Source organism: Oncorhynchus gorbuscha, linkage group LG05, assembly GCF_021184085.1.
Source record: "Oncorhynchus gorbuscha isolate QuinsamMale2020 ecotype Even-year linkage group LG05, OgorEven_v1.0, whole genome shotgun sequence".
Classification (NCBI taxonomy): Eukaryota; Metazoa; Chordata; class Actinopteri; order Salmoniformes; family Salmonidae; genus Oncorhynchus; species Oncorhynchus gorbuscha.
The window spans coordinates 22621649-22636555 of NC_060177.1; the positions used below are offsets into that span (position 1 = coordinate 22621649).

General features: G+C 49.7%; 1 protein-coding gene across 1 annotated transcript in view; it reads left to right on the top strand.

Moving 5' to 3' along the window:
• Positions 1–14907, top strand: part of LOC124035662 (genetic suppressor element 1-like) — a 521622-nt gene that overhangs the window by 503133 nt on the left and 3582 nt on the right. Inside the window, 10 exon segments of the mRNA XM_046349230.1 lie at positions 967–1146; positions 1868–2235; positions 2415–2745; positions 7088–7190; positions 7193–7715; positions 9426–9538; positions 9617–9881; positions 11231–11344; positions 11586–11948; positions 14289–14651. Of these exon segments, the coding sequence (XP_046205186.1) occupies positions 967–1146; positions 1868–2235; positions 2415–2745; positions 7088–7190; positions 7193–7715; positions 9426–9538; positions 9617–9881; positions 11231–11344; positions 11586–11948; positions 14289–14651 (2723 nt within the window).

Sequence of the window (14907 nt, forward strand, 5' to 3'; positions counted from 1 at the left end):
CGTTTGCGGGCGTGTGTGTGTGTGTGGGAGGGGGTTGATGTGCTGTTTGCTGTAGGCTGTGGGACAGGGTGCGTGACCGTGCTATGTCAGCAGCACAGCAGGATGAAAGGAGGGCAGAAGCCATCACACACAGCCCAGTAATGGAGTTAATGAGGAGATGAGCCACGCAGAGACAGACAGACACAGACATCAGACTGACAACACACACACACACACATTTGCTCACTCTTCCTCTCTCTCATCCACACACACACACACACACACACACACACACACACACACACACACACACACACACACACACACACACACACACACACACACACACACACACACACACACACACACACACACACACACACACACACACACACACACACACACACCTTTTCTCTCATTCTTTCTCTCTCTCCCTCTCTCTCCCTCTCTCTCTCCCTCTCTCTCCCTATCTCTCTCCCTCTCTCTCTCCCTCTCTCTCTCCCTCTCTCTCTCCCTCTCTCTCTCTCTCTCTCTCTCTCTCTCTCTCTCTCTCTCTCCTCTCTCTCTCTCCCTCTCCCTCTCTCTCTCTCTCTCTCTCTCCTCTCTCTCTCTCTCTCTCTCTCTCTCTCTCTCTCTCTCCCTCTCTCTCTCCCTCTCTCTCTCCCTCTCTCTCTCCCTCTCTCTCCCTCTCTCTCCCTCTCTCTCTCTCTGAAACACACACATCCAAAGAGAGTGAAGTGTGGCTGCTGTCAGTAGTGTGCTGTGTGGGGTTGATTGAGGTTATTTGACATGCTGGCTGACCCTCTAATGCTTCCTCCCATGGAGAGACACAGCTCAGGTTAATGATGTAAACACTGGTTAACTGGGACACTCACTGTTATATTCTCTCTCACTCTCTCCCTTTCAATTCCTTTCTCTCCATCGCTCTGTCTCTCTCTCTTTCCCTTCAAATCCTTTCTCTCTGTTGTCCCCCTCTCTCTCTCTCAGGATGGATGATCCATTCTGTCTATCAGCTCTGAGGTCACCATTCTACCATCTCCAAGGAGGGGGAGGCCTGCCCCCCCTGCACCCCTCTGCTGTCCACATGCACCTGCAGGGGGTCCGCTACCCTGGGGACCTCACACACGCCTCACTGTCCGCTCTGCAGTCTGAGAGACTGTCTGAAAGGTCCTGTCCTCTTCTACACACTCATACATACACACACATTTAGTGTACATACACATACATACATACACATATAGTGTACACACACATACATACACACACATACATACACATATAGTGTACACACAGACCTAAGGGGAAATTGTCTGTTTGATTTTTTAAATAAGTTTTTCAATGTCCTTCTGAGTGTTGTAATTTTCAGCTATAATAATGCTCTGTCTTTCTTCTCTCTCTTTACATCTAATTCCTTCTCTCTTCCTTAATGTCTCTCTCTCCTTCTCTCTTCCCTTATGTCTCTCTCTCCTTCTCTCTTCCTTAATGTCTCTCTCTTCTCTCTTCCCTTATGTCTCTCTCTCCTTCTCTCTTCCCTTATGTCACTCTTTCCTTCTCTCATCCCTTATGTCTGTCTCTCCTTCTCTCATCCCTTATGTCTCTCTCTCCTTCTCTCTTCCCTAATGTCTCTCTCTCCTTCTCTCTTCCCTTATGTCTCTCTCTCCTTCTCTCTTCCCTTATGTCACTCTTTCCTTCTCTCTTCCCTAATGTCTCTCTCTCCTTCTCTCATCCCTTATGTCTCTCTTTCCTTCTCTCATCCCTTATGTCTCTCTCTCCTTCTCTCTTCCCTAATGTCTCTCTCTCCTTCTCTCATCCCTTATGTCTCTCTTTCCTTCTCTCATCCCTTATGTCTCTCTCTCCTTCTCTCTTCCCTAATGTCTCTCTACTACAGGCTCCAGATGGAAGATGAGCTCCGGCAGCGAGAGAGGGAGCGCGAGCGTGAACGAGAGCGCGAGAAAGAGAGGGAGCGTGAGGCAGAGCGAGAGAAGGAGCGGGAGAGAGAAAGAGAGAGGGAGCGAGAAAGAGAGAAGGAGCTGGAGCGGGAGAGAGAGCGTGAGCGGGAGAGGGAGCGGGAGAGAGAGAAGGAGCGAGAGAGAGAGAGGGAGATGGAGAGGCAGAAGGAGAGGCAGAAGGAGAGAGTGATGAGAGAGAAGGAGCTACAGTCTAAGGTGATGGAGAGTCACTACCTGGCTGAGCTCCATGCCATGAGAGGACAGGAGGACAGAACCAAGCCTGAGAGACTCACCCCCAACCGGTCAGGTATGACACAACATCACCCCACCGTCCTCCAAACCTCTCAAGCACAGTCCTGCCTAACTTTATATTGTACCACTGAAAATATTTCCATGACCTGTGTCACCTCAATAAAAACAGTTCACATCACACTGATATGGGTCTTCAATAATCAGAATAAAAACACATTTTCCCCCTCTTCTCAGACAAAACCAAAGAGCCAGCCCTCCAAGCTCCTAAGCCAATGCCACCAGGCCTCCACTCCTCCCTGAGCCAATCACATCACGGCGTTCCCGGCCTGGTCTCCGCCCATGGCCTCTACCTGGGGCCCGGCGGTGTGGGGGTGGGGCTCACCGCCGCCATGATGCTCCAGCGGACCAATGAGGAAGAGCGCTGGTTGGCGCGGCAACGGATGCTTCGCCAGGAGAAGGAGGATCGTCAGTACCAGGTGTCAGAGTTCAGACAGCAGGTCTTAGAGCAACACCTGGACTTGGGACGACCTGGGGAGGGAGGAGAGCTACGCTCAGACACACACAGGTTAGACACACACACATATACACATACATATACACACATACAAACATACATATACACACATACACACACACACTCATACACACACACACACACATATACACATACATATACACACATACAAACATACATATACACACATACACACACACTCATACACACACACACACACACACATACATACACACACACACACACACACACACACACACACACACACACACACACACACACACACACACACACACAGGTTAGACACACACACATACACACACACACACACACACAAGTTAGACACACACACACATACAAACACACCCACACACACACACAAATACACTGTACATTCTAGTAGAGAGGGCTTTGGATTCTCCAGATGCAGTCCTTCTACTCACTTCACTAGTGCAGTTTGCAGGAGCTGTGAGATATGGTAGAATCTGAGTCTCTCTCTGTGATCGTGTCACTGCCTTTCTGATGGGGACAGTTTCTAGCTGCGTACGGTGCAGTATGGCAGTCGTCACAAGTCTCTTAGGCAAGAGGATGTAGAGGAAGATAAAGGCAGTCACATGAATCACATCATCCTCTATTCCTATCCCCTAACACCTGACAGCCACACACACGGTAGGCTCTAAGGCTTCTGGGGTAGGAATGTCATTGATGGGTTTCAGTTAGTAGGAGAATTGGGGTCCTTATGCCTGAAGGTTGTTGGCTCATCAGGAGGAGATTTTTGATTATCATTCAGGCAGTGAGGGGGGCAGCTAAAATATACAAAGGCTAATTCTGGGCTAATCCTCTCCACCTTGTACAGCTTAAACCCTGTTCTCCCTCTGTATGTGTGTGTGTGTGTGTGTGTGTGTGTGTGTGTGTGTGTGTGTGTGTGTGTGTGTGTGTGTGTGTGTGTGTGTGTGTGTGTGTGTGTGTGTGTGTGTGTGTGTGTGTGTGTGTGTGTGCGTTGCTGGCCCTGCTATGTGTGTGTGTGTGTGTGCGTTGCTGGCCCTGCCATGTGTTTTGTGTGTGTGCGTTGCTGGTCCTTCCATGTGTTTTGTGTGTGTGTGCGTTGCTGGCCCTTCCATGTGTTGTGTGTGTGTGTGTGCGTTGCTGGTCCTTCCATGTGTTTTGTGTGTGTGTGCGTTGCTGGTCCTTCCATGTGTTTTGTGTGTGTGTGTGTTGCTGGTCCTGCCATGTGTTTTGTGTGTGTGTGTGTTGCTGGTCCTGCCATGTGTTTTGTGTGTGTGTGCGTTGCTGGCCCTGCTATGTGTGTGTGTGTGTGCGTTGCTGGCCCTGCCATGTGTTTTGTGTGTGTGTGTGTTGCTGGTCCTGCCATGTTGTGTGTGTGTGTGTGTTGCTGGTCCTGCCATGTGTTTTGTGTGTGTGCGTTGCTGGTCCTTCCATGTGTTTTGTGTGTGTGTGCGTTGCTGGCCCTGCCATGTGTTGTGTGTGTGTGTGTGTTGCTGGTCCTGCCATGTGTTTTGTGTGTGTGTGTGTTGCTGGTCCTGCCATGTGTTTTGTGTGTGTGTGTGTTGCTGGTCCTTCCATGTGTTTTGTGTGTGTGCGTTGCTGGTCCTTCCATGTGTTTTGTGTGTGTGTGTGTTGCTGGTCCTGCCATGTGTTTTGTGTGTGTGTGTGTTGCTGGTCCTGCCATGTGTTTTGTGTGTGTGCGTTGCTGGTCCTTCCATGTGTTTTGTGTGTGTGTGCGTTGCTGGCCCTGCCATGTGTTGTGTGTGTGTGTGTGTTGCTGGTCCTGCCATGTGTTTTGTGTGTGTGCGTTGCTGGTCCTTCCATGTGTTTTGTGTGTGTGTGCGTTGCTGGCCCTGCCATGTGTTTTGTGTGTGTATGTGTTGCTGGTCCTGCCATGTGTTGTGTGTGTGTGTGTGTTGCTGGTCCTGCCATGTGTTTTGTGTGTGTGTGTGTGTTGCTGGTCCTGCCATGTGTTTTGTGTGTGTGTGTGTTGCTGGTCCTGCCATGTGTTGTGTGTGTGTTGCTGGTCCTGCCATGTGTTTTGTGTGTGTGTGTGTGTTGCTGGTCCTGCCATGTGTTGTGTGTGTGTGCGTTGCTGGCCCTGCCATGTGTTTTGTGTGTGTGTGTTGCTGGTCCTGCCGTGTGTGTGTGTGTGTGTGTGTGTGTGTGTGTGTGTGTGTGTGTGTGTGTGTGTGTGTGTGTGTGTGTGTGTGTGTGTGTGTGTGTGTGTGTGTGTGTGTGTGTGTGTGTGTGTGTGTGTGTGTGCGTGCGTGCGTGCGTGCGTGCGTGCGTGCGTGCGTGCGTGTGTGTGTGTGCGAGTGTGCGCGTGTGTGTGTGTGTTGCTGGCCCTGCCATGTGTTTTAGTAGGTAGGTCAGGTTTCATGGGTGGGGTTAATACAGGTCTGGTAGACACACTGTTCCTATCTGTAATCCTGCTATATAATCACCTTGATACGGTGTGCTGGGTTCTTTACAATCCAGGGCCTGCAGATTGCAGATACACACACCCACACTCAGAGAGAGTCCATATCGCTGGAGGCATGTAGAGTCAGATTAGGAGGTAGAGTGCCAGGTTTGGTATTGAGAGGTTCTGGACAGTTCTGTCCCTCCATCTGTGTCCATCCATCTGCCAATTTCTGTCTGTTGTCTTTTTCTCTCCCTCATCCTGAGTCTGTCTGTCTGTCAGTTGAATCTGTGTCTGTTTCACCCTGCCGTGTTTGTCCGTCTGTCAGTACTCCTCTGTGTGAATCCTGTGTGTTGAAAAGATCAAAGCAACCCAGGCTGGGTGGAGAGCTGTAGGGGTGGAGAGCTGTAGGGGTGGAGAGCTGTAGGGGTGGAGAGCTGTAGGGGTGGAGAGCTGTAGAGGTGGAGAGCTGTAGAGCTGTAGAGGTGGAGAGCTGTAGAGGTGGAGAGCTGTAGAGTTGGAGAGCTGTAGGGGTGGAGAGCTGTAGAGCTGTAGAGGTGGAGAGCTGTAGAGGTGGAGCGCTGTAGAGGTGGAGAGCTGTAGAGGTGGAGAGCTGTAGAGGTGGAGAGCTGTAGAGGTGGAGAGCTGTAGAGCAGTAGAGGTGGAGAGCTGTAGAGGTGGAGAGCTGTAGAGGTGGAGAGCTGTAGAGCTGTAGAGGTGGAGAGCTGTAGAGGTGGAGAGCTGTAGGGGTGGAGAGGTGGAGAGCTGTAGAGGTGGAGAGCTGTAGAGGTGGAGAACTGTAGAGCTGTAGAGCTGTAGAGGTGGAGAGCTGTAGAGGTGGAGAGCTGTAGAGGTGGAGAGCTGTAGAGGTGGAGAGCTGTAGAGCTATAGAGCTGTAGAGGTGGAGAGCTGTAGAGCTGGAGAGCTGGAGAGCTGTAGAGCTGGAGAGCTGTAGAGCTGGAGAGCTGTAGAGCTGTAGAGCTGTAGAGGTGGAGAGCTGTAGAGGTGGAGAGCTGTAGAGCTGTAGAGGTGGAGCGCTGTAGAGGTGGAGCGGTGTAGAGCTGTAGAGGTGGAGAGCTGTAGAGCTGTAGAGGTGGAGAGCTGTAGAGGTGGAGAGCTGTAGAGGTGGAGAGCTGTAGAGGTGGAGAGCTGTAGAGCTGTAGAGGTGGAGAGCTGTAGAGGTGGAGCGCTGTAGAGCTGTAGAGGTGGAGAGCTGTAGAGGTGGAGAGCTGTAGAGCTGTAGAGGTGGAGAGCTTTAGAGCTGTAGAGGTGGAGAGCTTTAGAGCTGTAGAGGTGGAGAGCTGTAGAGGTGGAGAGCTGTAGAGGTGGAGAGCTGTAGAGGTGGAGCGCTGTAGAGGTGGAGCGGTGGAGAGCTGTAGATGTGGAGAGCTGTAGAGGTGGAGAGCTGTAGAGGTGGAGAGCTGTAGACTTGTAGAGGTGGAGCGCTGTAGAGGTGGAGCGCTGTAGAGGTGGAGCGCTGTAGAGGTGGAGCGCTGTAGAGGTGGAGCGCTGTAGAGGTGGAGAGCTGTAGAGGTGGAGAGCTGTATAGGTGGAGAGCTGTATAGGTGGAGAGCTGTAGAGCTGTAGAGGTGGAGAGCTGTAGAGGTGGAGAGCTGTAGAGGTGGAGAGCTGTAGAGGTGGAGCGCTGTAGAGCTGGAGCGCTGTAGAGGTTTGTAGAGGTGGATCGCTGTAGAGGTGGAGAGCAGGGGCCTGTGTACTCTGACCACATCCTCCTCTCCTTTCCTTTCCACTTCGCTCTGGGCTACTCTGCCTGGACCTGATAAGACCATCACAGAGAGGGAAAGAGAGAGAAGAGGGAGGGAGATGCCTACCTATATGTGTGTGTATTTGGGAGAAGGTGCATCTGTGGAGTTGAGGTGTATAAATTAAAGAAGACTGTGCATCATGGCTCGTTGTGAGTAACACAACACAGTGCTCATTACAGTCTCTCTCTCTCTCTCTCTCTCACGCTCTCTGACACAGATCCATACCAAATCATCATGAACCGGGTGGCCGTGACCTCCACCCCCACCTGGGCGCCCCTCCCCCCCTCATCTCTCCCAAACCCCTCCAGTCGCGCGACCACCCCCACCCCCTCCCCCCACCACCCTGTGGAACCCCGCCTCCCTCATCGATACCGCCTCGGACTCACGACGCACCACCCACCACGACCCTCCAGGCTTGGGCCACTACGACCTCAGCCGCTTGCCTCCCAAACTGGAGGATGGGCTCCGGAGGGGCAGGGACCGGGACGGGGGCCTGGAGAAGTACCACCCCCCACTCCGAGGCCCCTCGGGGCTGCCTGAGCCCAGCACCTTCCTGGCAGAGCTGGAGAAATCCACCCAGACCTTCTTCAGCCAGCAGAGGGCCTCGCTGTCCCTGCCCAGCCAGTATGGAGAGCTGGGGGGAGGGATGAAGAACAGCGGGGCCCTGAAGAGCCTCCAAGGGCCCTCAGGGATGGGGAGACAAAGCCAGGCCCAGGGACACAGTCTGGGCCAGGGAATGGGGCCTGAGTCTGGCCTAATGTATGATGAGTTTCTCCAGCAGCACCGTAGGCCTGTCAGTAAACTGGACCTGGAGGAGAGGAGGAGGAGAGAGGCCAGGGAAAAAGGTGAGATATACCCTACTGCTGCTAAACCCATTGTTTCACACTTGTGTTTTTAGAGTTTAGTTGATTTTGTTTCGATGTTTAGTTTTTGTATTATGTTGAAAATGCATTCCAAGCTAAAAAGTCTAACTTGTGTAGAGATTCTGTTTTTGTGGTGTCAGTGTCAGTACATTGTATTTGTGTGGTAGTAGTATGTCCTGAAGTTGTTAGTTGTGGTTGTGTAGTGGTAGTATGTCCTGAAGTTGTTAGTTGTGGTTGTGTAGTGGTATATGTACTGAAGTTGTTAGTTGTGGTTGTGTAGTGGTAGTATGTCCTGAAGTTGTTAGTTGTGGTTGTGTAGTGGTAGTATGTCCTGAAGTTGTTAGTTGTGGTTGTGTAGTGGTAGTATGTCCTGAAGTTGTTAGTTGTGGTTGTGTAGTGTAGTATGTCTGGTAGTATGTCCTGAAGTTGTTAGTTGTGGTTGTGTAGTGGTAGTATGTCCTGAAGTTGTTAGTTGTGGTTGTGTAGTGGTAGTATGTGGTAGTATGTCCTGAAGTTGTTAGTTGTGGTTGTGTAGTGGTAGTATGTACTGAAGTTGTTAGTTGTGGTTGTGTAGTGGTAGTATGTCCTGAAGTTGTTAGTTGTGGTTGTGTAGTGGTAGTATGTCCTGAAGTTGTTAGTTGTGGTTGTGTACTGGTAGTATGTCCTGAAGTTGTTAGTTGTGGTTGTGTAGTGGTAGTATGTCCTGAAGTTGTTAGTTGTGGTTGTGTAGTGGTAGTATGTCCTGAAGTTGTTAGTTGTGGTTGTGTAGTGGTAGTATGTACTGAAGTTGTTAGTTGTGGTTGTGTAGTGGTAGTATGTCCTGAAGTTGTTAGTTGTGGTTGTGTAGTGGTAGTATGTCCTGAAGTTGTTAGTTGTGGTTGTGTAGTGGTAGTATGTCCTGAAGTTGTTAGTTGTGGTTGTGTAGTGGTAGTATGTCCTGAAGTTGTTAGTTGTGGTTGTGTAGTGGTAGTATGTCCTGAAGTTGTTAGTTGTGGTTGTGTAGTGGTAGTATGTCCTGAAGTTGTTAGTTGTGGTTGTGTAGTGGTAGTATGTCCTGAAGTTGTTAGTTGTGGTTGTGTACTGGTAGTATGTCCTGAAGTTGTTAGTTGTGGTTGTGTAGTGGTAGTATGTACTGTAGTTGTTAGTTGTGGTTGTGTAGTGGTAGTATGTCCTGAAGTTGTTAGTTGTGGTTGTGTAGTGGTAGTATGTACTGTAGTTGTTAGTTGTGGTTGTGTAGTGGTAGTATGTCCTGAAGTTGTTAGTTGTGGTTGTGTAGTGGTAGTATGTCCTGAAGTTGTTAGTTGTGGTTGTATAGTGGTAGTATGTCCTGAAGTTGTTAGTTGTGGTTGTATAGTGGTAGTATGTCCTGAAGTTGTTAGTTGTGGTTGTGTAGTGGTAGTATGTACTGTAGTTGTAGGTTGTGGTTGTGTAGTGGTAGTATGTACTGTAGTGGTAGGTTGTGGTTATGTAGTGGTAGTATGTACTGTAGTGGTAGGTTGTGGTTGTGTAGTGGTAGTATGTACTGTAGTGGTAGGTTGTGGTTGTGTAGTGGTAGTATGTACTGTAGTGGTAGGTTGTGGTTGTGTAGTGGTAGTATGTACTGTAGTTGTTAGTTGTGGTTGTGTAGTGGTAGTATGTACTGTAGTTGTTAGTTGTATGTAAGTCAGTACTAACTGTCTATGGTCATTCCAGGTTACTACTATGAGCTGGATGACTCGTATGATGAGAGTGATGAGGAGGAGGTCAGGGCTCACCTCAGGAGGGTAGCAGGGCAGCCCCCTCTCAAACTGGACGACTCCACAGAGGTACGGTTTTATCCTGCACACACACTCTATACACACTGTTATCTCCTGGCTTTATAATACGTTCCTCTCCCCCTGTAGAAAGTGGACTTCCTGTGTGTGTTTGGTCTGACCACGGTGTCACGACGTGACCACCTGGTGCAGCAGAAGAGGAGGAAGAGGAGGAGGATGCTGAGGAGCGCAGCCCCTCGCCCCGGCTGTTCTGTCTAAACGCACCCCTCCTCCCCCGGCCCCCTCAGCACCCACTTCACCCCAGAGGAGATGGACAGAGCCCCCGAACTGGAAGACAAGAAACGCTTCCTCACCATGTTCAGCCTGTCCCACGTCTCTGTACAGCAGAGGAGAGGTATGTAGCCTACATCCTAAACACTACACTCTAACCCCTACTCACCATACAACCTCACTGCACAGAGCAACTAACCCCCTAAAGCTGTCATGAACATGGTTATCATGTCCACTGTGCTCTGGAGACATGTACACAGTGTGACAGACACCTGACATTTCACTATCAGTATTGTACATTATAAACTGGGTGGTTCGAGCCCTGATTCTCAACCTCACTGAGCTCGAGCTGTTTTGCAAGGAGGAATGGGAAAAAAATTCAGTCTCTCGATGTGCAAAACTGATAGACACATACCCCAAGCGACTTACAGCTGTAATCACAGCAAAAGGTGGCGCTACAAAGTATTAACTTAAGGGGGCTGAATAATTTTGCACGTCCAATTTTTCAGTTTTTGATTTGTTAAAAAAGTTTGAAATATCCAATAAATGTCGTTCCACTTCATGATTGTGTCCCACTTGTTGTTGATTCTTCACAAAAAAATACAGTTTTATATCTTTATGTTTGAAGCCTGAAATGTGGCAAAAGGTCGCAAAGTTCAAGGGGGCCGAATACTTTCGCAAGGCACTGTATACACACACTGCTGTGGCGAAGTGTGGAGTGGCATCGGCAGGTTTACGGCGATCCCATGTTAATCCTATGGATTTACCGCATGCTGCCTGTAGATGGCAGTGTGCAGCCTCCCACACACACACACACACACACACACACACACACACACACACACACACACACACACACACACACACACACACACACACACACACACACACACACACACACATACACACACACTCACAGCAGAGGTGCAGCAGGATTACAGAGACGTGGATGAGATGTTAATTCTCTCTCTCTCTCTCTCTCTCTCTCTCTCTCTCTCTCTCTCTCTCTCTCTCTCTCTCTCTCTCTCACCCTCTCTCTCTCTCACCCTCTCTCTCTCTCACCCTCTCTCTCTCTCCCCTCTCTCTCTCACCCTCTCTCTCTCTCCCTCTCTCTCTCTCTCTCTCTCTCTCTCACCCTCTCTCTCTCACCCTCTCTCTCTCTCTCACCCTCTCTCTCTCCCTCTCTCTCTCTCTTTCTCTCCCTCTCTCTCTTTTTTCTCTCTCTCTCACCCTCTCTCTCTCACTCTCACTCTCTCTCTCCCTCTCTCTCTCTCTCTCTCTCTCTCTCTCTCTCTCTCTCTCTCTCTCTCTCTCTCTCTCTCTCTCTCTCTCTCTCTCTCTCTCTCTCTCACCCTCTCTCTCCCTCCCTCTCTCTCTCTCCCTCCCCTCTTACCCTCTCTCTCCCTCTCTCTCTCTCCCTCTCGCTCGCTTTCTCTCCCCCTCTCTATATATATATATTTCTCTCTCTGCCAGATAATGAGACAGTGGTAGAGTTGCTTCAGGCCATTAAACAGAAGAGCGTAACCTTGGATACCATTAGACATGCCCGTCACCCCCTATGTAAGACCCCCCCAGCACAGAACTCAGGTAAGCGAGCACGCACGCACAAACACAAACAAACACACACCTTTCCTCATTCCTTCCCTGCTGTTAGCAGCCAGGTGTGTGAGAGACATCTCTGTAGTAATTGTAACAGCATTAATGTTATGGGTTGGGGATCAAATGACTGATTGCCTGCTGATGATACAGTATATTTATATGAATCTGGGTGGGAATGTGTCTCAATGCGTCTCAATTCATTGACAGTAACATGCACCTGTCCCGACAGATCCTGCCTCAGCGCTTTCCAGCGAATCAGATGAGCCACTCAGTGTCAGTCCCTCCTCCCCCGGCGGACTCCTGAGGCAGCCTAAACCCCCCTCCTCCTCTGACGCACTGAGACCAAAGGACCCCCCTCCTCCACTCCCCTACCTGGAAAAGACCCGTGGGCTCCCTGAAGGCCCCCCCTCCAAGAGGAGCTCGTCGTCCAGCCTGCTGAATAGCCTGCGGCCCTCCGTGCAGCCTAAAGATGCTCCCCCCAGCCTGAACGGCCGGACCAAGCCCTGGGAGAGCTTTACTGCTGAAGAGTTTTCCCAGCAGTTCCACGAGTCCGTCCTCCAGTCCACACAGAAGGCCCTGCAGAAGCACAAAGGCAGGTTATACCGCAGCAGCTCTCCTTCATACTCCAGGTGGAAGTTACCCTCAGGCACAGATCTAGGATCAGCTTATACTGTGAATCTCCAGATCAAATCAAATTGTGTTTGTCACATGCGCCGAATACAACCTTACCTTACCGTGAAATGCATACTTTCAAGCCCTCAACCAAAAATGCAGTTTTAAGAAAAATAAGAGTTAAGAAAAGATTTACTGAATAAACGAAAGTAAAAAGAAAGTAACACAATAATGTAACAATAACAAGGCTACATACAGGAGGTACCGCTACTGAGTCAATGTGGAGGCTATATACAGGAGGTACCGCTACTGAGTCAATGTGGAGGCTATATACAGGAGGTACCGCTACTGAGTCAATGTGGAGGCTATATACAAGGGGTACCGCTACTGAGTCAATGTGTAGGCTACATATAGGAGGTACCACTACTGAGTCAATGTGTAGGCTACATACAGGAGGTACCGCTACTGAGTCAATGTGTAGGCTATATACAGTAGGTACTGCTACTGAGTCAATGTGGAGGCTATATACAGGGGGTACCGCTACTGAGTCAATGTGGAGGATATATACAGGAGGTACCGCTACTGAGTCAATGTGGAGGCTATATACAGGAGGTACCGCTACTGAGTCAATGTGTAGGCTATATAAAGGAGGTACCGCTACTGAGTCAATGTGGAGTCTATATACAGGGGGTACCTCTACTGAGTCAATGTGGAGGCTATATACAGGAGGTATCGCTACTGAGTCAATGTGTAAGCTATAAACAGGAGGTACCGCTACTGAGTCAATGTGGAGGCTATATACAGGGGGTATCGCTACTGAGTCAATGTGGAGGCTGTATACAGGGGGTACCGCTACTGAGTCAATGTGGAGGCGAAATACAAGGCGTACCGCTACTGAGTCAATGTGGAGGCTATATACAGGAGGCACCGCTACTGAGTCAATGTGGAGGCTATATACAGGAGGTACCGCTACTGAGTCAATGTGGAGGCTATATACAGGAGGAACCGCTACTGAGTCAATGTGGAGGCTATATACAGGAGGTACCGCTACTGAGTCAATGTGGAGGCTATATACAGGAGGTACCGCTACTGAGTCAATGTGTAGGCTACATATAGGAGGTACCACTAATGAGTCAATGTGTAGGCTATATACAGGAGGTACCGCTACTGAGTCAATGTGGAGGCTATATACAGGAGGAACTGCTACTGAGTCAATGTGGAGGCTATATACAGGAGGTACCGCTACTGAGTCAATGTGGAGGCTATATACAGGAGGTACCGCTACTGAGTCAATGTGGAGGCTATATACAGGGGGTACCGCTACTGAGTCAATGTGTAGGCTATATACAAGGGGTACCGCTACTGAGTCAATGTGGACGCTAAATACAGGGGGTACCGCTACTGAGTCAATGTGGAGGCTAAATACAGGGGGTACCGCTACTTAGTCAATGTGGAGGCTAAATACAGGGGGTACCGCTACTGAGTCAATGTGGGGGCTATATACAGGGGGTACCGCTACTGAGTCAATGTGGGGGCTATATACAGGGGGTACCGCTACTGAGTCAATGTGTAGGCTATATACAGGGGGTACCGCTACTTAGTCAATGTGTAGGCTATATACAGGGGTACCGCTACTGAGTCAATGTGGAGGCTATATACAGGGGGTACCGCTACTGAGTCAATGTGTAGGCTATATACAGGGGGTACCGCTACTGAGTCAATGTGGGGGCTATATACAGGGGGTACCGCTACTGAGTCAATGTGGGGGCTATATACAGGGGGTACCGCTACTGAGTCAATGTGTAGGCTATATACAGGGGGTACCGCTACTGAGTCAATGTGTAGGCTATATACAGGGGGTACCGCTACTGAGTCAATGTGTAGGCTATATACAGGGGGTACCGCTACTGAGTCAATGTGTAGGCTATATACAGGGGGTACCGCTACTGAGTCAATGAATTATACAATTCAGTATTGGTGCACAACTTCTCCTTTAAATATCAACGGGGTGCAAAATGTTCTGTATTTGTGGAACAACCCAAGTATTAATGTAATATCTTGGGCTCCCGAGCAGCACAGCGGTCTAAGACACTGTATCTCAGTGCAAGAGGCATCACTACAGTCCCTGGTTTGAATCCATGCTGTATCACATATGGCTGTGATTGGGAGTCCTATCGGGCGGCGCACAATTGGCCCAGCGTTGTCTGGGTTTGGCCGGGGTAGGCCGTCATTGTAAATAAGAATTTGTTCTTAACTGACTTGCCAAGTTAAATAATGGTTAAATAAATATAAATATCCCTTTCTCGCCCTCTCTCTCTAGGTGGAGCCACAGTGATCTCAGCGCCCTCTCACCTCCAGGACTCCTCAGTGCACTACAACATTCCAGAGCTGCAGAGCGCCCCCAGTCGGCCGCCCCCGCCACACACACACCCTCACACACACTCCATCCAACACCCGCACCCACACTCCATCCAACACCCACACTCACACGCGCACCCGCTCCCCCAGCCCAATGGTCAGCACTGCCCCCCGCAACCCCACCGAGAGCCCCCAGGAGCGAGGGAGGAGCAGTCTGCACCAGAAGACTCAGAAGAAGAGGAGGAAGAGGAGGAAGAGGAGGCCCCAGTACCCAGGTGGCAGGGGATTGAAGCGATCTTTGAAGCCTATCAGGAATACATTGAAGGTAAGCAGTCAGTCACTTTTCTGTTTATTTAAAGGCCCAGTGCAGTCAAAATGTCATTTCAGCCTGTACATTTAAAAAATATATATAATATTATTATTATTGTAACTATTATTTATTAGGGGCTGTTTTAGTGGGGTGAAGTTTTGTCAGTGAATTAGTTAATAGACCAATAAGAAAGAGAGTTCCAAACCTCTCTGCCAATAACAGCTAGTTTTCAGTTTTCCCCTCCCCACTCAGACTCACAGACACTCCCAGT